At 35.8% G+C, this 25,712-nt stretch overlaps 1 protein-coding gene across 1 annotated transcript; it reads left to right on the top strand.

The window, feature by feature from the left end:
- The first annotated feature begins 998 nt into the window (after positions 1-998).
- LOC145640216 (uncharacterized) lies at positions 999-4,294 on the top strand. The gene is made up of 6 exons (XM_081691518.1): positions 999-1,468; positions 1,656-2,292; positions 2,577-3,180; positions 3,280-3,412; positions 3,779-4,163; positions 4,286-4,294. The coding sequence occupies exons 1-6, from the start codon at positions 999-1,001 to the stop codon at positions 4,292-4,294; spliced, it is 2,238 nt and encodes a 745-aa protein (XP_081547644.1).
- Positions 4,295-25,712: the final 21,418 nt, after the last annotated feature.

Consider the following 25,712-nt stretch of genomic DNA (forward strand, 5'->3'; position numbering starts at 1 on the left):
TGCGGAATTTAGTGGGAGCTTCAAATATTAATTGCGCTTATTTTACATAATCAGTTAAAATAACTGTGACTAGTTTTAATTAGGCGTGTTAATTTGATTAACCACCTAGATTAGTTACTATTTATCGCGTGTTTATGCATTGTTACTTGTTTATTGTTGTAAAATGCATGGGCCATTCACAAATAGTGAAGGGATGAATGGAATGTATATTTTGTCACAAGTTTTATAAAAATGGCAACTAGTGGGGCCTGATTAGGATAGAAAATACGGGCTGCGATCCGTGATGTATTTTTTGTAAATCTAAATACTGTTTGCATACCGTTGAGTATTTTTGTACCTTAATAATTAGATTATTCCTAATCGTAGATACTAGTATTTCATAATTATGGTCGAGTCTTGAAGATGGAAATTCTTGGAAGATAAAGCCATGAAGTTGCAAAAGAAGACCTTTTGAAGACTTGAAGAATTCATGGGGTCATGTTATTTTCCAATATGATTATTTATATATGAATTATATGTTAGATGCAAGTTTAGAGGATTTCAAATGTTGTGATGATTAATTAAGTTCACTTAAATCAATGAACATAGAAACCCTAGGTCCCTAAATATTGAGTAAAATTGCCATTCCAAAACAACACTTATCGACCTATTGAGAGTAGTGATGGGCTACGCCAAAGCAAGGCATCACTACTACTCCCTAGACTCATAAGGCATACCGGGTATATATGAAAGTTGGTTTTGGTTGTACTTGATAATATGAGTGATGGAGTGCTAACATGTCGTGGCAAAGTGGACAAATTTTTTAGAGAGCATTAGATGTGACAATTTATTCAACTAAGAGTGGCTTGGAGCCATTAGCAAAGCGTTGCTTACCTGTTGAATCAAAATATGTTGGAGGATCAAAAATTGAGGTTTGACTTTTGTTGACTTTCTCTCTTCTCTCTCTTCTTCATGGTTCTTCATTTCTGATTGGTTTTCTTCATCAAATCTGGATTTCAATGGCAAAGAAGAAGAAGCAAGCTATTTCTACACCTCAAATTGCGCAACAAAAGGATGCTCATGAAGTTGTTGGTTCGATTTTGAAGAATTTGGGAATTTCAAGTGCCCCTTTTGTTCCTAGCCCGATTCAAGAGGGGGATGAGCTTCTTACTCCGGCGCCGGCGGTTGCTCAGGCAGCTGGTGGTGCTATTTCCGGTGGTACATTAGATGCTGAAGCTACTGTCGCTGCTAAAGTTGCTGCTAGATCGAACCAGTCCAATGAAACATTACCTAGGGTTTCTAGGTTTACTGTTCCATTGAATGCTGGTGGATCAGGGCACGATGGTGAACCAGGTCATCCTGTTCTTCCTTCCTCACCCTTCCTGGAGCATATTGCGCACAAGGTTACTGAAGATCGAGCTGCTTCTCTTGCTGACTTGGAGGTGAACTCGCGCAATGTAAATCGTGCTGCTGCTTCCCCTGTTCTGGAGTAGAATGTGACTCGAGATTCACCTTTTACTGGGAAATTGGCTGCAAAAGGAGCTACATTATCCTTTGTTGCTCCGAAAGTGCAAGATGGAAAGCTAATCGCTGAGCTACAAGCTGCCGAGCTTGAGGAAGGTAACCGAAAATGGGCTAATGCTCTTGTTTTTTATGTGGTTGGCTTTAATTCTTAGAACTATTCCTCTTTGGGTTAAATTCCCTAGTCTCCCACTTAATTGTTGGGGATCTCACATTCTTAGCCGCCTTGGTAGTTTGCTTGGAGTACCAATTTGTGCTGATGAGTGTACTACTGGACAACTTAGAGTGTCTTTTGCTAGGGTTCTGATTGAGATTGATGTTACAAAGCCTATGCCAACCTCTGTGTGGGTTGAGAGTCCTTCGAAGGAATTATTGGAGATCAGGGTGGTGTATGAGTGGGCTCCTTCTTTTTGCTCTAAGTGTAACAAGATTGGTCATGATTGCTCTGTTAAGCATTCTTTGCCTAAGCAGGCTACTAAGCAACCGGCTCCTATTCCTCCTAAGCAAAAGAAAGTTTGGGCTCCTAAGCCTACCCATGTTCCTACTTCTTCTGCTGCTGTTGATGTTGGGGTTTCTGTTCATGGTCAATCTATTATTACTCCACAGGTTCATACCTCTAAGAATTCAGATGAGGGTTGGAGAATAGTAGGGAGGAAAACAAACAGCCAGCAAACAAACAGCCAGCAAACTAGAGTTCATCAGCCTGCTTCTACTTCTAATGCCTTTGTTGCTTTGTTTGCAAATGAAATGGATGGTGCAGGTGGTTTCACAATAAATCCAAGCAGGGGTGAGGTTAATCCCCCTTTGGTGTCATGATTTACTCTATTTGGAATGTCAGGGGCCTGAATGACCCTGGCAAAGTTGCCTCTGTAAGGAGGTTGCTTCACTCTCATTCAGTTGATGTTGTTGGATTGCTTGAAACAAAAATCAAATTGAAAAATGTTCTCACTTATCAGAGGAAGTTTGGTTCTTCTTGGATTTGGTTGTGTAATTATGATCATTCTCCCAAAGGGAGGATTTAGCTTGGTTGGAATGTGGATAGAGTAACGGTTAATGTCTTGAAAATTCATGAACAGTTCATTCATTGTACTGTTTCTTCTAAGGATCTCTCTACTCAAATTTTTCTCACTGTTGTCTATGGTCTTCACTCCATTCATGATAGGCTTTCTTTGTGGGAAGGGCTTAGAAGCATCTCTGTCCAACATTCTCCTTGGCTTTGTGTTGGTGACTATAACTCTATTCTTCATGCTTCTGATAGGCTTCATGGTGCTGATGTTACTGATTATGAGACTAGGGACTTTAAGAATTTGGTTGATGATTTGGACCTCACTGAGCTCAAAAGCAAAGGGTCCTTCTATTCTTGGTCTAATAAGGCTCATACTGGCCCTAGAACGCTCTCTAGACTTGATAGAGCCTTTGGTTATCAAGCTTGGTTAGCTTCTCATGGGCATGTGGAGACAGTTTATCTCCCTCCTTCTTCATCTGATCATAGTCCTGTTTTGTTGGATATTTGCTCTGGCCCTATTGGGAAAGGTAGACCTTTCCGATTTCTAAACTGTATTGCGGATCACCCTGATTTTCTTGATACTGTTTCGCAGGCTTGGGGCTCTAGTAGTTCTATTTGGCAGAAGCTCAATTCTGTAAAGTCTAGTATCAAATCTCTTACTAGCAAGCAGTTTGGTAACATTGAGGAAAAGATTGACCAGGCTAATGATGAACTCTCTAGAATTCAAACCTTAAAGGCTCAGAACCCTGATGATTTGGATTTATATGCTAAAGAATCTGATGCTATTAAGGTTGTCAAGCACTGGAATGATATTCAGGAAAGCATCTTCAAGCAAAAATCTAGGATTAATTGGGTTAAGCTTGGAGATGGAAATTCCCACTGCTTCTTTTCTATGATGAAGACTAGGCAAGCAAGGAATAGAATTGACTCCATTTTTTATTCTAATCAGGTGTTGCTCAAGGATCCAGATGTTATCTCTCATGAAATTATCTCTTTCTAAAAGTCTCTTTTAGGGACTCAGGCTCCTTGGCTCCCTGCTGTTGACCTTGTTACTATGAGGAGGGGTAAGCAGCTTAGCTCTGCTGCTCAGAGCTACCTCATTAGGCCTATCTCTCATGCTGAAATTGATGCTGGTCTTAAGGGAATTGATAACACTAAAGCTCCTGGTATTGATGGCTTTAACTCCTTTTTCTTTAAGAGAGCTTGGCATATTGTGAAAGATGATATTTATGCAAGTGTTATTGATTTCTTTAATAATGGGATTTTTCCTAGGCAATGGAATTGTACAACTATTACTTTGGTCCCTAAAGTCCTTTCTGCTTCTCATGTTAAGGATTTTAGACCTATAGCCTGTTGTACTTTGGTCTATAAGCTCATTTCTAAAATCATAACTGCTAAGCTTGTTGCTGTCATTGGTGAGGTTATTGATGATGCTCAGGCAGGGTTCATTCTTGGCAAGCACATTGGTGACAATATTCTTCTTGCAATTGAATTGATCAAAGGCTATGATCACAAATTTATCTCTCCCAGATGTATGGTTAAGGTGGATTTGAAGAAAGCCTATGATTCGGTTGAGTGGGGTTTCTTGATTACTATCATGCAAGAGCTTGGTTTCCCTCAGAGATTTGTTGATTGGATCTGGAATTGTCTTACTTCTGTCTCTTATTCTATTCTTATTAATGGTTTTCCTGCCCTCCCCTTTGAAGCTAAGAAAGGGTTAAGACAAGGTGATCCTATGTCTCCCTTTCTCTTTGCTATTGGTATGGAATACCTCTTCAGATGCCTTGATGAGATTAGGTTGTCTCCTGACTTTAACTTTCACCCTAGATGTGAAAAGTTAAACCTAACTCACATGATGTTTGCTGATGACTTATTGATGTTTTCTCGAGCTGATAGTGTTTCTGTTAAGCTTCTCTTCCAAGCCTTCTCGAAATTCTCGAGTGCCTCTGGGCTTTCTGCTAATCTTGACAAAAGTGAAGTCTACTTTGGAGGAGTCTCTGTTGATGTTCAGAATGAGTTGAGGGAGCTTCTTGGTGTGTTTCAAGGCTCCATTCCTTTTGAGTATCTTGGGGTCCCTCTCTCTTCAAAGAAGCTTACTATTGCTCAATGTAAGCCTTTGGTGGAGAGAGTCACTTCTAGAATTCAAGGATGGATGGCTAAACACTTGTCCTATGCTGGGAGGCTTCAATTGGTGAAGAGTGTTTTGTTTGGTATCCAGACTTATTGGGCTCAAATTTTTATTCTTCCGAAGAAAATTCTGAAAGAGATTGAGGCGAGGTTCAGATGCTTTCTTTGGACTGGATCCTCTGCTCCTGCTAAGAAGTCTTTGGTTGCTTGGAATAATGTCTGTCTTCCTAAAGTTTGCGGTGGCTGGAACCTGCTTTCTCTTCCTGAGTGGAATAAAGCAGTTGTCACTAAGTTACTTTGGAATATTGCTCATAAGGCTGATAATCTTTGGGTTAAGTGGGTTCATATCTACTATTTCAAACATAAAGATTGTTGGACCACTCTTACCCCTGCTAGATGCTCTTGGTTTTTGAAGAAGATTTTGAGTTGTAGAGATATTGTAAATGATCAAGGGGGATGGGATGGTTTCGTTCAGGGCAAGAAGTTGAAAATCAAGAAGCTTTATGCGGCTATTAGGCCTCAAGTGCCTAAAGTTCCTTGGAAGAGAGTTACTTGCAATAACTTAGCAACTCCCAAGAGTGTTTTCATCTTGTGGCTAGCTTTATGGAATAGGCTTGTCACTAAGGATAGGTTGCTTCAATGGCACATCTCTTGTGATCCAAAGTGTTTCCTTTGTTTGAATGGCAATGAAAGTGTTCAGCTTCTATTTTTTTAATGTGATTTCTCTAGGAAGGTTTGGAGTAAGGTTTTGGGGATCTTACGTGTTTCCAAGCCTGTTCAGCAGTTTAGTGATGAGATTGATTGGATGAAGAAAATCTGCAGAAGTTCCAGATTAAAGAATAAAGTGATCCAGGTGGCCTTCACTGAAACAGTTTATGGTATTTAGATTCAAAGGAATGCAATTCTCTTTATTGGTTGCTGCAAATCAGTTGATGCTCTTGTTCGGGATGTTGTCTTTCATTCAGTTTGTAGAATCCCGGCGGGAAGCAAATATTTTATTGTCTAGGGCTTGTCTCGGGCTCCTTGTGCGTGTGTTCTGGTTTCTTTCTTTTTCAGTTGAGGTTCCCGTTGTTCTTGTTTGTTTGCTGTTCTTTTTATGCTGGTGTGGTTGTTTGCTTGTTGTCTTTGTGTTTTTGGTGCTGTGCTCTTCTAAGTGTTCTGTTGTACACTGCTATGCACTGTCTGCCCTGCTGGTTTGGCCTATGCTTTGCTGTTCTGGTGCTTTTGTTGTTGCTGCAGTATGCTGCTTTTGTCTGGTGGTGTTGCTGCCTTGCTGTTCTTTTTATGCTGCTGCTTTGGTCTGCTCAGTTCTCTGCTGCCTGCTTTGTTGTTGCTGCAGTGTGCTGCTGTAGGCTGTGGGTGGTGTTTGTTGCTGCTGCTTGCTGTGCTTTGCTGCATGCTGACTGCTTTGCTGCTGGTAGATTGTGTTATGCTGTGCTGTGCTGAGCTGCTGGGTTGCTGCAGTGTGTTGCTGTTGCTGTTTGATGTTGCTGCTTTGTTTTCTGCTGCTGCTGGTTTGCTTCTGCTGCTGCTGCACTGTCCTGCCTTGTTGCTCTTTGCTGCTGGTGCTGCGTTCTGCTTTTGGTGTTGCTGTGCCCTGTTTTCTTGCTGCTGCACTGCTGTTTATGTTTTTGCACTACTGTTTTGGTGCTGTCTTTGTTGCTGCAGTATGTTGTTATTGTTGCTTTGGTGCTCGTTTTGTTGTTTATCTTTGTTCTTTTGGTTTCTTTAGTCGGTTTGCAGGCTTGTCTGCTTCTGGCTGTAGTTTTTTATGACTTTCGGGTGTTTGGCTGTGTTGTTTTCTAGTTTTTTGTAGTCTGGTCCTGGTTTCCGGAACCCTTCCTAGAAGGTGGCCGGAAATCTGAGTCTAGTTGTTCTAGGACCTTCCTAGAACCCTTCCTAGAAGGTGGCTAGTTTGGGTCTAGAACTGGTGGTGGGGTGGCCTGTTGTTTTCAGGTCTTTTGGTGTTCTGGTGGTAGTTATAACTTAGCTTTTGTAAGTTGTAACTTTCTCTTTTCGGTAATAAAATCTTATTTTCCAAAAAAAAAAAAGCGTTGCTTACCTTGGGAAATTGAGTGCTAAGACAAGCTAAAGCATGCTTAGCCACTCTTTGTTTCCTTGGATCTTGGAATCGACTTATTCTCGCCAAATGGGGACAAATTTAATGCGTGGATAAGACGTTTAATAAAATTAAAATTTTGCATGAATACCTTTTAATTTTAAAACTTATTATGTTATTTACTTGATAAATGGTTATACTTTGCACTTATATTTGTAGAATTCAAAATCAAACTATATTGTTTTCCATGATTAGTAAAGGAACTCTTCGAAAATGGTTCTTAAAGAAAAGTAAAGCATTTCTAAAATACAATTCTCATAAATGACTTTTATAACAAAGTCCAAAAGGACGGTTGGCATCATGTACTCAAAATACTAGGTAGTTTTGATTAAACATGAAGTATTGAGTTGCACACTCAAATTATCAATATTGAAAACCAACCTATCTTTTCGCTTAATACATAGATGAGTAGGACTCATTGATGTAGTAATTCAAGCGTGAATTAAAGGAAAAGATGTAACTTTGTTTTACGGCGCACTAGGTGTTTGATTATGTCTAACACTAGTAGAAAAATACAAATACATTTATATAAAAAGGCCTAAAAATGGGCGGGTTTTTAAACAAAGAGAAATGGCACTGGTTCAGCTCAAACTGGTGCCAAAAATAAAAAGGGCATCGGTTTGAACCGGTTCTATTGATTATTAAAAAAAAAACCGCTTATGTAACTCCCCCCCAACCCTAATTTTCTCAGCCCTTTCTCTCTCCTCTCCTCCTCTTTCCTTCTTGCTCACTGATCTCCTTCATTTCTTTATCTTTCTGGATCTCGTTTTCCTTTCTATCACTCGAAGACCACCAACAATTCGAAGACAACAACATGCATCACCGAATTTGATTTTTTTCAATCAATTTCTGGTTTTTTTTTTTTTTTTTTTTTTTTTTTTTTTTTTTTTTTTTACCATTTCAATCGATTTCTGGTTTTTTCGATTTCAATTTTTTCTCAATTACAATTATTTTGGTGTTTTCGATTTGTGGGTTTGTTTTTAAGATTTATTTTGATTTTGATTGTTTTTTCGATTCCTGGTTTTTTATAATTCAAATTTAATAATTTTTTTTTGGTTTTGATTTTTTTAATTTCGATTTATGGGTTTCTTTTTCGAATTTGTTTTTTTTTCTATTTATGGGTTTTTTTAATCGATTTCAATTTTGATTTTGTTTTTTTCGATTTTGATTTTGTTTTTCGTTTTCAATTTCGATATCTGGGTTAATTTTCTTTAAAATTAATTGATTGTTTTGGGTTAATATATTCGGATTTGATGATTTTATTTTCGTGGTTTTTAGGTTTTTTTCCTTGGTTTTTTTTTTCCATTTCAATTCTCTATTAATTGGTTTTTTTTTCGAATTTCATTTTTTTTTCGATCTTTGGGTTTATTTTATTTTCGATTTCAATTTTTTTATAATCAAATTTTTAATCAATTTGGATTTTGATTTTTTTTCCGATTTCAATGTTTTTTTTTTGTTTTCGGCGTTTTTACGAATACTGGGTTTTTTTGGATTTTAATTTTTTTCGATTTCTAACTTTTTTTTCTGTGTTTAATCAAATTTTTTATATTTATCTTCTAGGGTTTTGTTTTAATTGAATTTAATTTTATTTATTTTCTAGAGTTTTTTTTTTTTTTTTTTTCTGATTTTCGTTTTTTGTTTTTATTTTAATCGATTTTTTTTCTGGGTTTTTTTTTTATATATATTTTTTTATTTTCTTTTTAACTGATTTTCTGGTTTCAATTCTTTTTAGCTGATGTTCTGGGTTTTTTTTTTCTTTTCAACTGATTTTCTTTTTTATTTTTCGATTTTTTGAATATTTTTTTAAGTTTTTTTTCGCAGCTTAATTAAATCATTTTATTCGATTTATTTTGGTTGTTTTAATTGGTGCAGGTACATGGATTTAGATCTTAAATTGAAGAATCAAGATGCAAGTATATTGATTTAGATGTTGTATGGGTTTTTTTTTTTTTTTTATTTTGATGTTGTTAATTTTTTTTTTATTTATATTGTAATATTTTTTTTTATTTATATGTTGTAATTTTTTTTATTTTGATTTATATGTTGTAATTTTTTTTATTGATCTATACTGTAAATTTTTTTTGATTATATATATATTGAACAGATTTGATTATATTGAATGTGATGTTCGATTTATAGTTTGTATTCTCATTTAATTTTAGTTTATTTAATTTTTAAGTAAAAAAAAAACAATTATTTTTTGGCACTTTTGGCACCGGTTAACCGGTGTCAAAAACAGTGAATTAAATTTTTTTGGTATTTTTTGGCACTGGTTAACCGGTGCCAATTCCGAGTTCTGGCACCGGTTTGAACCGGTGCCTTTTTAAACCACTTATTGGCACCCCCCCCCCACATTGGCACCAGTTCAAACCGGTGCCTTAGGCCGGGTTTGAACCGGTGCCAATTTTATTTTTTCACGTAGTGTAACAAAGTATTTTAGTGTAACAAAGTATTAAAGTCAACACACTTAAAGAAATGGTTCTTAAAGTAAGGTTATGAGATATTGTATTATAAGAAATATAGGAAACAAGGAACAAAGAAAAGGAATGAGATTCCATTTTACTTAAGAATTCATGTTATTGAAGTTAACTTAGCAACTCATTATCTTCACAAAGTATCGGCTACTGCTTGAGTGTTCCACTTTAAAAGTGACCTCAAACTATTTAAGATTAGCTAAGTTATCGACTTACAAGCTTAGAATGAAGCAAGTGGTGCTATATTAGTTGTAGTAAGGTCGTATGCTTTGTTCAAATACCTTTAAGCTAACGTTGGAACAAATAAATGGTTAATGTGTTCCATAGTTAGCAATTGATTCGTTTACCCCCAGAAAGACTAACATTTAAAGCAATGGGCAATAGTTGCAAATTTATTTGAATGGCATGGTTGTCTAAACCATGAGTTTAGAATTCTTGATTATAAACAAACATTTTCTTAACATGATGAATTGGCAAAAGCTCAAAGTCATGGGCATGATTTTCTTTCCGAACATCTTTAGCAATGTCACACCGACAAGAACGTACTCAAGGATCTATTCGATTGGGTCTTGATAGTTGATTGATTCGAAATCATTCTAAGACAAGCAAGTCTTACTTGTTGAAACCGACAAAGTAAAGAGCTATTGTTCTTAGTATAGACAATTGACTCCAAAAGCTAAAGAGGATTCATTTACTTCAATGTTTCACAAAGAATTTGAAAGAATATGGCTATATTCATCAAACGTGAACAAACTTAACCCTGAATAGTTCAAGAGTTCAGTGAAGTATGGAATCGACTTGGCAAGATATCAAAACGTCTGGATTAGATCGAGCGATGTTTGCTTGAGCCAAGCGTGACCATCACAAAGTTATGAAATTGAAAAGATATTAAGATCTAATCCACAGAGAACATAGTGTGTCTTTACGGAGACCTCGATGCCATTTAAAAATGACTCGAACAATGATGGATCACATCCCTTCCTATAAAGTTATTAAGATTTGTACAAAGGACTAATGTTACACTAAACACAATGTCGGAGCTAAGAAAGGACACCATATTTAGTTATGGATAGAATTAACTTCTAAATGTATTTTCAAGTATATGTCGACAAATCTTAGCCACAGTGGGAGTTCACTGGCTTAGTGGGAACTAATGACTCAGTGGGAGCTCACCGGCTTAGCAAGAGCTAGGTGGTTGAGTGGGAGCTTAATGGCTCATTAAAGGCTAAGATAGCTCAAGTGGGAGCTAACTGTTTGTTTTACAACAAACTTTTACCCAAATTAAATATACATGTCTCTTTGTAAGCATTCAAGTGAGACCATGGGCATTACCTCCACAACCTAACTGAGAACATAATGTTTGTTGCTCTAAGTGGTGTCTTTCTAGAAAGTAACACATTTCCAAAACGACAAGTGGGAGAAAAATGAATTTGATGACAATTGAGCTTAGCAACAAACTATAACTAAGAATCTCGGAAGACCTTAAAAGGGCTTCGTGAGAATACTTGATCAAGAATACTCAAAAGGACTTTATAAGTGCCTTAAAAGAGAATTCATTTCTCACAAAACTTTTTAAAAGTTGGAGTAAGATCAAGATAATCAAAGGGCTTTGGAAGTGCCTTGAAACTCTGTGTTTGTTGCAATAACCCCGTATAGGTATAGAATTCACCAAAAGGCTTAGATTGAATCCTATAAATTTTCTATTATGTTAGAAATACACCTTAGACTTACAAGCATACTATTTACTAATAGATAGTAAGGGAATAATGTCTTGTAAAGTAGCTACGAAAAATCCAAATTTCGAATAATGGTTAGAGGCCATAAAAATCCGAAATAGACTTCATGTTTGAAAATCATGTATTAAAACTTGATTAATTTGCATAAAGGGTGAAAGACCGATCGATTGCAAATAAGTTTTTTCGGAGAAAACTAACAAATGTTGAAATGTATATGCATACATAGCTAGATTAGTTGAAAAGGATATAATTAAATTCATGGAGTTGATTTTACTAAAAACCTACTCACTAATCGGAATGCTCAAGTCTTTAAGCGATTGTTCTAGCAAAATTGCACAAAGGAAATATGGAAAAATAGTTACTAAAACCGCCTTCCTAAAATAGGATTTTGGAAGTGACTATGAAAATAGTCTAAGGGTTTTGAAAATCTAAATAATGCTAGATTGGAAAGCAAGCTCAAGGAATCTATTATGGGATTTAAGGAAGCATTGCATATAGGAATTGGAACATGTTTTCTCATTATGTTAATAAGAGGATTGAATCATGGAGAAACATAGAAATTCTTATGAATAAGAAGTTTAGTGGGAGCAAAAGTAAATTATATAAAGGTCCAATAAGAAGACTACAAACTCTGTTGTGAAATAACTACCAAATGCTAAATGCTTAAATTTGAAAGTATTTTTTACAATGGACCAAAAAAAAGAAAATACTTAGTACGTATTGGGTATTAAGTTCTATTGTATAAACTTAATAAAATGCTGTAACTAAGCATGAGCTACGCTAAATACTAAGTCAAACAAGAAAGACTCTAGTAGAGACTTTCAACCATATCACATAGCAAATACTTTAGCAAGACTTTGTGAAACTGAATGAGCTAAAATGTCACATGGATGGAATAAGATTAAGAATGACTCAGCAACTTAATCCATCATGTACGCTATGATATGAAATCTTCGCAGGACTTACTTGCTTAGAGCGTGTGAAGAATGTATGTAGTACCAATCAACCTGAATCTATGTAATAGATCGTTAGCTTATGGCCAAGAACATCCAAGTACTTGGATAAGTAACAAGAAGAGTTCTTGGCTTGTGGAAACAAAAAAAATTTGAGAATTAATGTTGCAAGCACAAACCTTAACAAGGATTAGATCCTTGACAAGGAAGTCGTTTATAAGCACGAGCTTAAAATGAGTCGTGGCTTGAGAATGGTAACATAGACGTGCATCCATGTGTAATGTGCGGAAATTTAAAGTAAATTTCCATGATCACAAGTGATAAGGGTATCCCAAATCATTGTGAGACCTAAGCAAAGCATCATCAGGAAGTCTATAAAGTATATATTGAGAATATTGTTGCCTTAAAGGCGATAATAAAGAAGATGTTTTATGGAAAGTTTGTTGTTGAATGTTGATGATTGTAGGCTGTCAAGTTGAAGATCTCAATCATGAAAATGAGTGGGAGCCATCGCGTGGACAATAAATCCTAAATCACATATAATCCATGGCACTCTCAAATATTATAATCTTATTATGAAAGTAATCAGTACTGAAGATGCTAAGATTAGCAAAGTAATTATAACTAAACCTATGCAATAAATGAACGACAACATTCACAATTGCATTAAATAAATCAAGCATATAAGATATGGGTGTGATTTCTATAAATGAATTATAAAGAGTGTTACTCTTGAAACATTCGAAAAAACCATTTATCATAAGATGAACCATTCAGGTTTTGGAGTAATTTAAAATTTCATGCAATTTTTATCACTCTATTTTCTATTTAATTGTGGTTTAGAATTTAATAATTTGTCCATTCGATTCTTGGAATATATAAAATAGGGTATCAACACTAGTCTTAGTAAGGAAACACCTATTAAGTGAACGTTGAATGTTATAATAGAAAAATTATCCCTAATCGAGGTCATTTAAACGATGGATGATTAATGACCATTTGTGATTAGTGTGTGGTTTGATTTATAGCACTGTTTCTTGTGCTACAAGGACATGATTGTCATGAATCATTTGCACAGGTATTGGTTTAGAATCATACTGGACCGACCTATGAGAATACTTTAAGAGATGAAAAATCATCATAAGTATACTTCTCATTATTGCTATCCGAACCTTTTTCGTTGACCATGAGTATTGTGGGCTTTCTTGTTTGAGTACTAGTCCTCTTTGATGATTGTCAAACGTCTTCCATAATAGGGGATTATAAAGACATCACTCGGGCGGTTAGGTCCTCTTAGTAAGAGAAGCTACATTACAATACTGGAAATGTCCCACTAATAAAATAGGGAAGATGTCTTTGTTGTTTACAAGGCTTCTACTAGAGCGAGACAGTAAAAATGCATGGATGTGCTCAGATGGATTTTAGAAATCATCTGTTTATTGACAGTCGAACTCGGGATCAAGAAACATTCAAGACATAATATGGATGACAAAAAAATCTTACCTTATAGTTCATGAAGAGGCATTAAGCGAAATAGGATAAGGGCTATACACTAAAAGCACACTTGTCCGGAAGGACAAGTGGGAGATTGAAAGGAATAGTGTCCTTCGAATAAGTGTATTATTCTGATATGGGTTCAGACTTATTAGAAAGCTAATATATTCCGTAAGTTCAACTGATCGAAATGCTTGGGTGGAGGCCGCTTCCGATCAGTAATATTAATGCATAATTAATATTACAACTTAATCTTAACTTAACCCTTTGGGTCACAGCCAAGCAGTCAACGAGCCAAAGCTACAAATTAAATCGGAAAGAATTAATGAGTGGACCGAGTAATATTTATTTAGACGTCGTAAATTCGAGCTTAGAGCGTCATAAGTCGAGCCGAAAAATAATAAAAGACGATACAGCAAAACGGTAATAAATCAACAATGACCAAAATACCCCTAACATCGAAACACCGAGTGCTAGGGGTTAGCCAAACTAGTATCCCGCAACAAGTGCGAGGCTTGCAGCCTGCACTTAGTGCGAGGCATGCTGGCGGTGCAGCTAGTAGCCCGCACTATGTGCGAGGCGTGCTAGCAGCAGCCCTCGGCAGTAGCTGCTCGCACACATGTGCATAGGCATGCTGGGCGAGAAGGCTAGCAGCAGCAGGCCGCCTTGGTGCGGGGTTTGGCTGGGCCGATTAGCAAGCAGCAGCAGCAGCATGTGTGTTGACCTTATGTTTGATATGACTCAAGGAACCTAAGCAAACCCATATGAGTTTAACTTTCGTTTTTAGCTTTGATCAATGACAAGGTTATGCTATGAAAGGATAAAGAAGTCAATCACAAGTCGTGTTCCTTGAGTGAGGAACTGAAGCTTCAGAATCGAAGCTTCTCAGAGTTTCAAGGAGTCTAATGTATTTTATCTTTTTTTTAGGCTTCTTTTATTTATGCTAAGTACTATGATAATTTAGGATTGAAGAAGATTTAAATTTATTTATGATAAAGACTTTATTTTCCATTTTTTAACTTGTTAATTTTCAAAAATATCTTTTAAGTTAAAATATCTTTTGTGAAAAGATTTTCTATTTAAATTTATCTTATTGTTTGAAAAATTTGTTTTGGAAAAATATTCTCTTAAACGTGTGTTTTACTTTGTTAAAATAAATTAAGATAATTTAGGAAGCAGTAAAACCACTTCCTAGTATTTCGATTTACTTGCTGCCCAAGATCCCACTCCTTACACTTCCTAGTTTTTAGGGAGTTGTGGTTGAGTGGTGATTGAGGCAACGATTATTTCAACTTCATAATTTTCCTATAAATAGCTTCGGTTTTCTATTGAGAAAAACACAATTGAGCATTACAGTCTTTTAGCTTTCAAAAGAGTCATAATCCACTTGAGTCCTTGAGTGTCTTTGTACTTAGAAATTTAGATTTTAATCTTGAGTTGTATTGGTATAGAGTTTGGGGAAACTCTAAGAGTGTTTTATTTCTTTGTGTGAAGCAAGGAGAAAGAGAGAGTTAGAGAGATTGACTGATTGAGGGATTTGTTGAAGGGAGCTTAAGTTCGTTGAGGAACTTGAGTTTAAAGTCTTAATTTGTAATAGGTTGTTTGCCCTATTATTATTAAGAGTTGAGTTTTAAATCTCTTGTGGTATTTGTTTTTCTTCTAGATTTGGGCTAAGAAGTGGCACTTTTAGTTTTTGTTCGAGTTCCTTTATAAATTCTGCAAAAATTACCCTAGTTCCTCTACAATTCAATTTACCCCCCTCTTGTATTGTTCATTCGTGTCAACAATTGGTATTAGAGCTAGTTCCTTTAAGAAATCAGGAAACCGTGACGAGTTGAGTTCTTGGAAGCAACATGAAGAATCACGAGAAACTGGAAGAAGGTTACTCTACGCAGCGTCCTCCTATGTTCAATGGGAAGTTCTACACTTATAGGAAGAATAGGATGGAAATTTTTACCAAAGCTGACAACAACCAAGTTTGGAGAGTTATTGAAGTTGGTGATTTCAAAATCACCAAAACCGTTAGTGAAAATGAGGTAGTACCTAAGCCCATGTTTGAATTTGATAAGGAAGATTTTGGAAAAATGGAAATTAATGCACTTGTTGTTAAATTACTTCACTGTGGTCTTGGTCCTCATGAACACAATTGTGTTATGGGTTGTAAAAATGCTAAAGAAATTTGGGATTTACTTTAAGTAACACATGAAGGAACTAACGAGGTGAAACGCTCTAAAATTGATTTGCTTATGTCTAAATATGAACGTTTTGAAATGCAATCTACAGAAACCATCCAGGAAATGTTAACCAGGTTTACTAACATTATTAATGAGCTTGTTTCTCTTGGAAATCAAATCCCTATTGATGAGCAGGTCCTGAAAGTTCTAAGAAGCCTCCCTCAAGATGAAAGATGGAGAGCCAAGGTGACTGCCTTACATGAAACGAAAGACTTCACGAAGTTTTAACATTGAGCAACTTGTTGGTTCCCTCATGACTCATTAATTGCACTTAGGAACAAGCAACAGTGAAGGGAATAAAGGAAAAGGCTTGGCTCTCAAAGCAGGTGATCCAGAAGATTCTGAGGTGGATGATGAAGAGGCTGCCATGTTTGTGAGAAGATTGAAGAGAATGTTCAATCGAAATAATAGAACAAGGAACTTCACCAAAAAGTTCTCTACCTCAAAAGCTGACTCCGGATGTCACAAATGTGGGTCTCTAGATCACTTCATTCAAGAATGCCCTATGTGGAAACTTAGAAAGGGAAAGGGAAGGCCAAGGAACAAAACAAGAGCAACAAAACTCCTTTCAACAAAACAGACATTAGGAAGGCTATGATTGCTGCTTGGGGAGATTCTGAGAGTGAAGATGAGGAGGAACAACATGAAGAAGAAAAAGTCAACCTCGTTCTAATGGCCAAACGTGATGAAAAGGCTTACAATGAAGAACTGGCTAAAGAGGTATTATTCAATCCCAATTAAGTTAGAACTCTTTCTAAAGAAGTACTTATTGATTTCATTTTAGAAATGAAAGATGACCGGAGAATTGATATTAAAATTCTTAATGAGTGTGAAAAGCTCTTAAAGTCTACAAGGAACATAGTACTTGGATAGAGAACCAGCGCACTGATGTTAATGGAAGATTCTTTGATCTTTTTGATAATAATATTCTTTTAAAAGACATGAATGAATAACTTAAGTATGAAAATAATATGGTTAATGTAGAACTGACTCAATATAAGCTTGCCAGTGCTGACTTTAAATCGCCAGGTTCCTCTTCTGAAGCATTGCCTAAATTTAATGATGATTTTGAAAAATTAAAACACAATATTGATGAGTTAATAATTGAAAAGGCAAATTTAGAAAAGGAACTTGCAAATAGAAAAGAAAGAAGCACTAGTCAGCTTGGCATACCAAAGTGGATTGAGAATGCTCAAACCAAAAGAACTGAATGACTAGGATACATTCGATCTAAGCATAAAGGTAAAAAGAAATATGTTGATTTACCTAGCTATAAGGTTTGTTCCTTTGGTGGAAAAACAGGTGTTTTAGTGAATACTTGTTATAAGAAGGAACAATATGTTAGTAAGAATGTTAAGCAAATTTTGGTTAGGAAATCTTACATTGCTTCAACGTCCAAGGAACCCAAGGAAACATGGGTTCCTGAAACTAATCAATAAGTTCTTTTGCAGGTCCTAGTGAGGGGAAACAACACGTGGTACCTCGACAACAATTGTTCAAAGCATATGACAGGAGACAAATCAAAATTCCTCTCACTTTAGACCTATTCTGGAGGAACTGTGACCTTTGGAGACAACAAGAAAGGAAAAGTTATTGCAAAAGGAAAAGTAGGAAGGTCAAGTTCCCATTCAATTGAAAATGTACTTTTGGTCGAGGGTTTGATGCACAATTTGCTGACAATATCACAATTTTGTGATAAAGGAAACTCTATAAGTTTTACTTCTGATTCGTGCAACATCATTAATGACAAAACAGGAAGGGTTGTTCTTAAAGGAACTAGAAAAGGGAACACATCTATTGTGGATCTCAGTTCTAACCCAAGGAACAACCTTACATGCCTGAGTGCCATTAATGATGATCCTTTATTATGGCATAAGCGTTTTGGACATGCTAGTTTCTCACTCATGGATAAACTTAGAGCGAGGAACTTGGTCATAGGGCTTCCCTCAGTCAAGTTCCTCATACAACATATCTGTGATGCATGTGTGAGAGGCAAGCAAGTCAGGACATCTTTTAAAAGTAAAAATATGGTGAGCACAAAAAATCCATTGGAACTCATTCACATGGATTTGTGTGGTCCCATGCGAGTTCAAAGTAGAAGTGGAAAGAAATATGTTCTAGTTATAAGAGATGATTTTTCTAGATTTACCTGGGTGATTTTTCTATCTAGCAAGGATGAAACCTTTGACGAATTTGTGTCATATGCCAAGAAAGTGCAGAAAACAAGTGGAAAGCAATTTATCCACATTCGATTAGATCATGGAACTGAGTTAGAAAATACAAGATTTGATGAGTTATGTGAAAAGAATGGCATGGATCATAACTTCTCAGCCCAAAGAACCCCTCAACAAAATGGGGTTGTGGAAAGGAAGAACAGGACCCTAGATGACATGGCAAGAACAATACTCAAAGCTAGTGGACTTCCAAGGAACTTCTGGGCTGAAGCTGTAAATACGACATGCTATATTATAAATCGAGTTATGATGAGACCAATCATCAATAAAACTCCATATGAACTTTTTCAGGGCAGAAAACCCAATATTTCTCACTTTAGAGCTTTTGGATGCAGATGCTTTGTCCATAATAACGGTAAAAGAAACATTGGAAAATTTGATGAAAGAAGTGATGAAGATGTGTTCCTTAGCTATGCATCTAATAGCAAGGCTTACAGAGTTTACAATAAATATACTATGTGTGTCGAAGAAAACATTCATGTGATATTTGATGAATATAATATGTTTATGAATGTGCAGGAACAAGACTGTAATGATTATGAAATTGGAATGGTTAGAGACAAGGAGGATGATGAAGAGGTAACTAGTCATCCCAAGGAAAAGCAAATTGAACCTGAACAACATCATCCAGAAAATGCTGAAGTTCCTCCACCTGAAATTCATGAGGAACAAGGTCATGAAGAAACAGGTAACAAAGAGGAACAGGAGGAAGTAGAAGAAGTGCCTCAAATAGGAGTTCCAGCTAGAGAGTTTCATCCAAAGCCCTTCAAATATCAAGGCTCTCATCCTAATGATCTCATCATAAGTGACATTGGCAGAGGAACTCAAACCAGATCACAAATGAGGAACTTCTGTGCCTTCCAAGCCATTCTATCTATAATTGAGCCAAGAAAGCATGAAGAAGCTCTCAAAGATGCTGACTGGATAATTGCCATGAAAGATGAACTCAATGAATTTGAAAGGAACAAGGTCTGGCATCTTGAAGAGAAACCCAAGAACAAAAAGGTAATATGGCTCAAGTGGGTTTTCAGAAACAAGATGGATAAGTATGGAACCATTGGAAGGAACAAGGACAGACTTGTTGTGAAAGACTATAATCAGCAAGAAGGTATTGATTTTGGAGAAACATTTGCTCATGTTGCTAGATTAGAAGCTATTAGAATGTTAATTTCTTTTACTTCTTTTATTGGTTTTAAGTTATACCAAATAGATATCAAGTGTGCTTTCTCAAATGGATTTCTTGAAGAAAATGTATTTGTGGAACATCCACCTAGTTTTGAAAACCCCCAATTTCCTAATCATGTCTTTAATCTTGATAAAGCTCTTTATGGGCTGAAGCAGGCACCTAGAGCCTGGTATAAAAGACTCTCCAAGTTCCTTCTTCAAAATGATTTTAAAAGAGGAAAAATTGATAAAACCTTGTTTTTGAAATATGAAGGAACTGACTTATTAGTTGTTCAAATATATGTTGATGACATCATCTTTGGAGCAACTAACTACATCTTGTGCAAGTATTTTGCTGATTTAATGACTGGTGAATTTGAGATGAGTATGATGGGAGAACTCAACTTCTTCCTTGGACTTCAAATCAAACAAACTGAACAAGGAATTGCAATTCACCAACAAAAATATGTCAAGGAACTTCTGAAAAAATACAACCTTGATCAAGCAAAAACCAACCATACACAAATGGGAACTGGCACAAGATTAGATGAAGATCTACAAGGAACTAGTGTAGATCAAACCAAGTATAGAGGTATGATCGGATCTCTTCTTTATTTAACTTTTAGCAGACCTGATATTGCTTTTAGTGTTGGCTTGTGTCCTAGGTTTCAATCAAATCCTAAAGAGTCTCACCTTACAGCAGTTAAATGGATTCTAAGATACCTTAACGGAACTGACAATCTTTGTCTCTTCTATCCTAGAAGTGATACTTTTGATTTAAAAGGTTTTGCAGATGCTGACTATGTAGGAGATTTGGTGAATAGAAAAAGTACTTCCGGAATGGTCCAGTTCCTTGGACGATGTTTAGTTTCTTGGGGATCCAAGAAAAAAAAATACAGTGGCCTTATCAACTGCTGAAGCTGAGTATGTGGTTGCTACAGCTTGTTGTTCCCAAGTTCTTTGAATAAAAAAATAATTAAGAGATTATGGCATGAAGTATGATTGTATTCCTATTTATTGTGATAATACAAGTGCCATATGCATTTCAAAAAATCCAGTTCATCATTCTCTTGTGAAGCATATTCACATAAGGAATCATTTTCTCAAGGATAATGTTGAAAAAGGCTTAATCAAATTAGATTTTTATGATACTAAAAATCAAAATGCTGACATTCTTACTAAGCCTTTGAGCAAGGATAAATTTAAAAAGATGCGCATGGAACTTGGTATGATACAATTGAGTTAAGAAGACCTCAAGTTCCCCCCCAAAGGTATAAGTTAATTATGTATGTAATGTATGTCTTACACAATCTTAATATGTGAAAACATAGTCCTGAGCATTAAAATGTATGGCATTGCATATGGGATTGTGGTTATATGTGAAGAAATAAAATTGCATTGGGCATGTCTATGTTATAACAAACTATGTTGATTTGTTCCAAGTTCCTCCGAAATATTCTATAAGATTTTGCTTTTATCTCTTTGTGAATTAATTAACTAGTCAGTTAATTAATTTTATCTATTTAAAAATCTTATCTTTTTATTTTTATTTTGAATTATTCTACAATGTTTATCTTTAAAATTTCAAATTCATCTTTCAAAATTGTTGATGAAATACCCATGACTCTTTGCATTCAATTCAAAGTTTCTAATCAAGCATTTCTTCTAGACTTTTCCTTGTCAAATCACATTTAGTAAAAGTTAAATCTGAACAAGTGAGAAGTATTTTTGTCATCCTTCATCAATCAACACCTAACCCATTCAATTAACCTTCTACACTATTCCACCGACCTAATTTACCTCTCTAAATTCCACCACTATATAATGAAACCAAACCCTAACCACTGTTCCTCACCACCTCACTCTGTAAAATACACACTCATCTTTAGTAATTCTTCTCCTATTCCCATGGAAATCTCACCCAAAATTCAAACCTCACCCCAAAAGGAATCACCCATGGACATATAGAATGAAACCTCAGTAAAAGCCGCTATTAAAAAACCCCAAAATAAACCCATGGCTCGTAGTGATTCGAAAAAGAGAAAGATCGAGGTTGAAGAAGAATTGGACTATGAGGAACTTGGTGAATTAATTCAGGGGGAAAAATCGAAGTCATCAGCTGTCAAAAGGCTTGAAGCTAGTTCTGAACGATTCATTCCTGGGTTTTGTATAAACCTAAAGTGGTGCGAGTCGAGTAAGTAATCTGAACTTTTTGATATTCTGGAAGCATAAAATTGGATTAAGCTGTTTGTGAATGTTATGAATATGTGATTGCTCATGTTCCTCTAAAGGAATTTTGTGCGAATTTTAGGAATGTGAATGGTTTGTGCACTAGCAAAGTTAAAAATAAGAAAATTAGTTTTGATGCCGATGATTTGTGTGCTTTGTTTGGGACTCCTAATGAGGGATTTGATGAGTATTTTAAAGGAGAAACTGAATTGAGTGTTGATGGTGTATCTATTGAAAAAATTGTTGAATCAATTGGGGTTAAAGCTTCCAAAGTTTGAACCAACCATAATCTGTTTTCACCTATTCTAAAGTTATTATTTATCTTTGTTCACCTAGCTATCATCCCAAGAACCCAGCATAGACATGAGGCTAATAACCTTGATGTTGTGCTTATGTATTGCCTTGAAAATAAAATCCAGATAAATTTCCCATCTTTGATGATCCAGCACCTCACCCACTGACTTGATAATCATTTGAAGGTTGGGTATGCAAATTTAATTATTACTCTTCTTGAAAGTTGTGGCATCTCCATGACAAACTATGAATGACCAAAGCTTAAAACTAACCATTATGTACAACCCAAAACTCTTGAAGCCCGAAACCTAACTGTTGTTGAAGGGACTACCCTCTTCCTTTCTTAATCCCTTCCTAAGCCAAAGCAGGATGAAAGTAGTGTGAATAAAAAGGAAGATGAAGAGTTGGATAAATGGTTGGAGGAAGAAGACAATGAAGGAGAAGGAGATCAGAAAAAGAAAGAGGTGATTGTGGTGTCAAACAAGAAAGGTACTCAAAGTTTTGGGAAGAGAAAGAGTACTAGGTTGGAAATTAGGCCAAAAGGGAAGGATAAAGCTGAGTTTGCCGCAGTTGTTGATCTTAGTGAGGAGAGAAACATTGCACCGGGGGATCAAGGGATCTTTGAAGAGAAAGATGGTTCTCAGGGGGATAGGGCATGCTTCAACAAACCTTTGTTGAAAAATCATTTCCTACAGGTTCAGGTTTTGCTACCTTCAGCACAATGGGTTCCACCTTGGAACTTAAAGCTCTCAAGGAGACAGTACAAAAGCTAGTTGATGTCCAACTAGGTCTGGTTCAGAGGATTAAAGCTCTTTAGAAGGTAGTGTCAGACTTGGTGAAAGCTTCCACAGAGCTTACCTCAGCAATGTAACAGAGCACATCAACTCTCTCTCAGGGGCAAGCTGATCTTTTAAAGAAACTAGAGGACTTGGTCATTGAAGAGGTGCCAGTAAATGATGCTGAAGAAGAGGCCCAATCCTCAGCCCCTAAAGCATGATCTCTTTATTTCTGTCTTAGCTCTAAAAGTTTTCTATCTTTAAACTTGGTCCGGATTAAACATGTTTTATTTTGCTTCTCTTGGTCTGTAAACAATTAAACAGGGTATTTTGCTTTTGGTTTTGATGTTCTGGAGGAACATTAGTTTGTTTATATGGATGTTTCTTGCTTGCTATATGACTATTTGCATACTATTTCAGCCTATATGTGCTTTATTCTGTGCTTTGGACACAAACCATTACAATGGTGCTGCGTTTATATATATATATATATATATATATATATATATATATGTGTGTGTGTGTGTGTGTGTGTGTGTGCATTAATTTTGATGAAAGCCAAAAGGGGGAAAAGAAAGGCAAACTCAATTGTTGACAAGCTCTCCATCCATCTTCATGTAGAGGTATATCATCAGTCTCACTTCCTGGTAAATATCTCTAGTTAGTTTTTAATTTACTGTTCTGTTTTTTTGTGATTGTCACTTCTATATTTTACTGAGTTTGCTCAAGTTTGTCATTCATCAAAAGGGGGAATATTGTTGACCTTATGTTTTGATGATGACTAAAGGAACCTAAGCAAACCCATATGAGTTTAACTTTTGTTTTTAGCTTTGATCAATGACAGGGTTATGCTATGAAATTCGATCTTGAGTACGAAGGAAGCATGGAACAAGGTCTAAGTAAGCTATGGAAGGATAAAGAAGTTAATCACAAGTCGTGTTCCTTGAGTGAGGAAATGAAGCTTCAGAGTCAAAGCTTCTCAGAGTTTCAAGGAGTCTAATGTATTTTATCTTTATTTTAGGCTTCTTGTATTTATGCTAGGTACTATTATAAGTTAGGATTCAAGTGGATTTAAATTTATTTATGATAAAGATTTTATTTTCCATATTTTAACTTGTTAATTTTAGAAAATATCTTTTAAGTTAAAATATCTTTAGTGAAAAGATTTTCTGTTTTGATTTTATCTTATTCTTTGGAAAATTTGTTTTTGAAAAATATTATCTTAAACGTGTGTTTTACTTTGTCAAAATAAGTTAAGATAATTTAGGAAGCAGTAAAACCACTTCCTAGTATTTCGATTTACTTGCTGCCCAAGATCCCACTCCTTACACTTCCTAGTTTTAAGGGAGTTGTGGTTGAGTGGTGATTGAGGCAACGATTATTTCAATTTCCTAATTTTCCTATAAAGCTTTGGTTTTCTATTGAGAAAAACACACTTGAGCATTACAGTCTTTTAGCTTTCAAAAGAGTCATAATCCACTTGAGTCCTTGAGTGTCTTTGTACTTAGAAATTTAGATTTTAATCTTGAGTTGTATTGGGATAGAGTTTGGGGAAACTCTAAGAGTGTTTTATTGCTTTGAGTGAAGCATGGAGAAAGAGAGAGATAGAGAGATCGACTGGTTGAGGGATCAGTTGAAGGGAGCTTAAGTTCGTTGAGGAAATTGAGTTTAGAGTCTTAATTTGTAATATGGTGTTTGCCTTATTATTATTAAGAGTTGAGTTTAAAATCCCTTGTGGTCGTTGTTTTTCTGCTTGATTAGGGCCAAGAAGTTTTCCACGTAAAATCTCTCTTTGCACTTTTAGTTTTTGTTTGAGTTCCTTTATAAATTCTACAAAAAATTACCCTAGTTCCTCCACAATACAATTCACCCCCCATCTTGTATTGTTCATTTGAGTCAACAATGTTGGAAGCCCATATGAGTGGGTTGGAGAGAGGTGCCAAGTGGCGCAAGGTGAGGGAGAGAGTGGGGAGCAAGTTTGATCCCCCCTCTCCAAGTGGTCCTCACCTACTCCCTCATATGTAGTTGACACTTGTTGATTTATTACTTGCTTGCTTTAATAATTTTATTTTTCTCTTAAAATAAAATGTGAAAATCCAACTATCCCACATTGGTGGGAGACACAATCATACTCTCATCACTTCCTATAAATACCCAAGTAAGGACATTGGAAATGATGCTTGAGTAAGAGTTGTAAAGGGCATCACTAGTAAGTGAAAAGCCTTAAACTCAAGAGTTGGAAAAGGTATCACATTTAGTGAAAGCCTTTGAACTCAATTACTCGGGTTTTATTGGTCAGGTCTTGCTAACCCCAAGACATTGGACCTTGTCGATATTCGTTGGTGCGGGTGGATCAACGTTGGAGGCTTCGTGTTTTCGAAGCTAGCTTTCAAGTAAGAGCCCATTCGGTCGGGCGAAGCACGCTCCAAAATGTAATCATTTTATCTTAATCTTGTGATTAATTTAATTATGTTTATGGTTTTATTTATTGCGTGTGCAGTCTTGTTTTTGGGTTTGTTTTCGCGGTGAGTCGGACTCACCAAACCTCAACAACTTTTTTTTGAGTCAAGTCATACATGTCATCTTTTATGATTGTACGCGGATCAAGCATGTGTTGTCTTTTCATTGTCAAAGGAATGAGTTAGGGGTAGGTCTCCCTTTTTGTCTTAAATCTTCTTTCCATACTTTTTCTTTCCTTCTTAATATCGATTATTATTTAGTCACGTTATAGTGTAAGTTGATTTCATTTCTACAAATCTTTGTCAAGAAGAACGGGTAGATTTCTTCGAAGAGGTCCCACGCCACCACCACAAGAGGCGAGCTTGAGATTAAGAATTTATGTCTTTTCTTTCTTTTATTTTAACACCTTTTCCTTCAATAAGTCAAGCATAGACCCCCTTTTTTATTTTAATACTTTATGTGTTTCTTTTATACTACTATTACATCTAAATTGAAATTCTATTGAATGTATCCTTTTTTGTGGGTATTTAGACCAAAGCTTGACTTAACTAGGGGAAGCTTAACTTAAAAGCGATGGAAAGGTGAGCGATTTTGATTAAAATTGATCATTACATGAATAAGCCTAGTAAGCACGCAAAAGAATAATCCACTTTCAAGTCCCATATTTTGAGGAGAATGTCTATTTATCTAGTTAGAATTAATTCAAATAGAATAATATTGGTGTTAAGAAGAAGAAAAACCATAGGACGGTTAAGAGGGCAGTACTAAAAAATCATTGCGAGTTACTCGAGAACATTGCCCATAAATGGCGAAGATACATATAATAGTGAAAAAATTGTTATAAATAATCCCAACTTTTACGTATTTGCTTTAAATAATCCCAATTTTTGGGGTTATTCGCTCCAAATATTC

Source organism: Chenopodium album, chromosome 7 (genome assembly GCF_948465745.1).
Source record: "Chenopodium album chromosome 7, dcCheAlbu1.1, whole genome shotgun sequence".
In the NCBI taxonomy this organism is placed as follows: Eukaryota; Viridiplantae; Streptophyta; class Magnoliopsida; order Caryophyllales; family Amaranthaceae; genus Chenopodium; species Chenopodium album.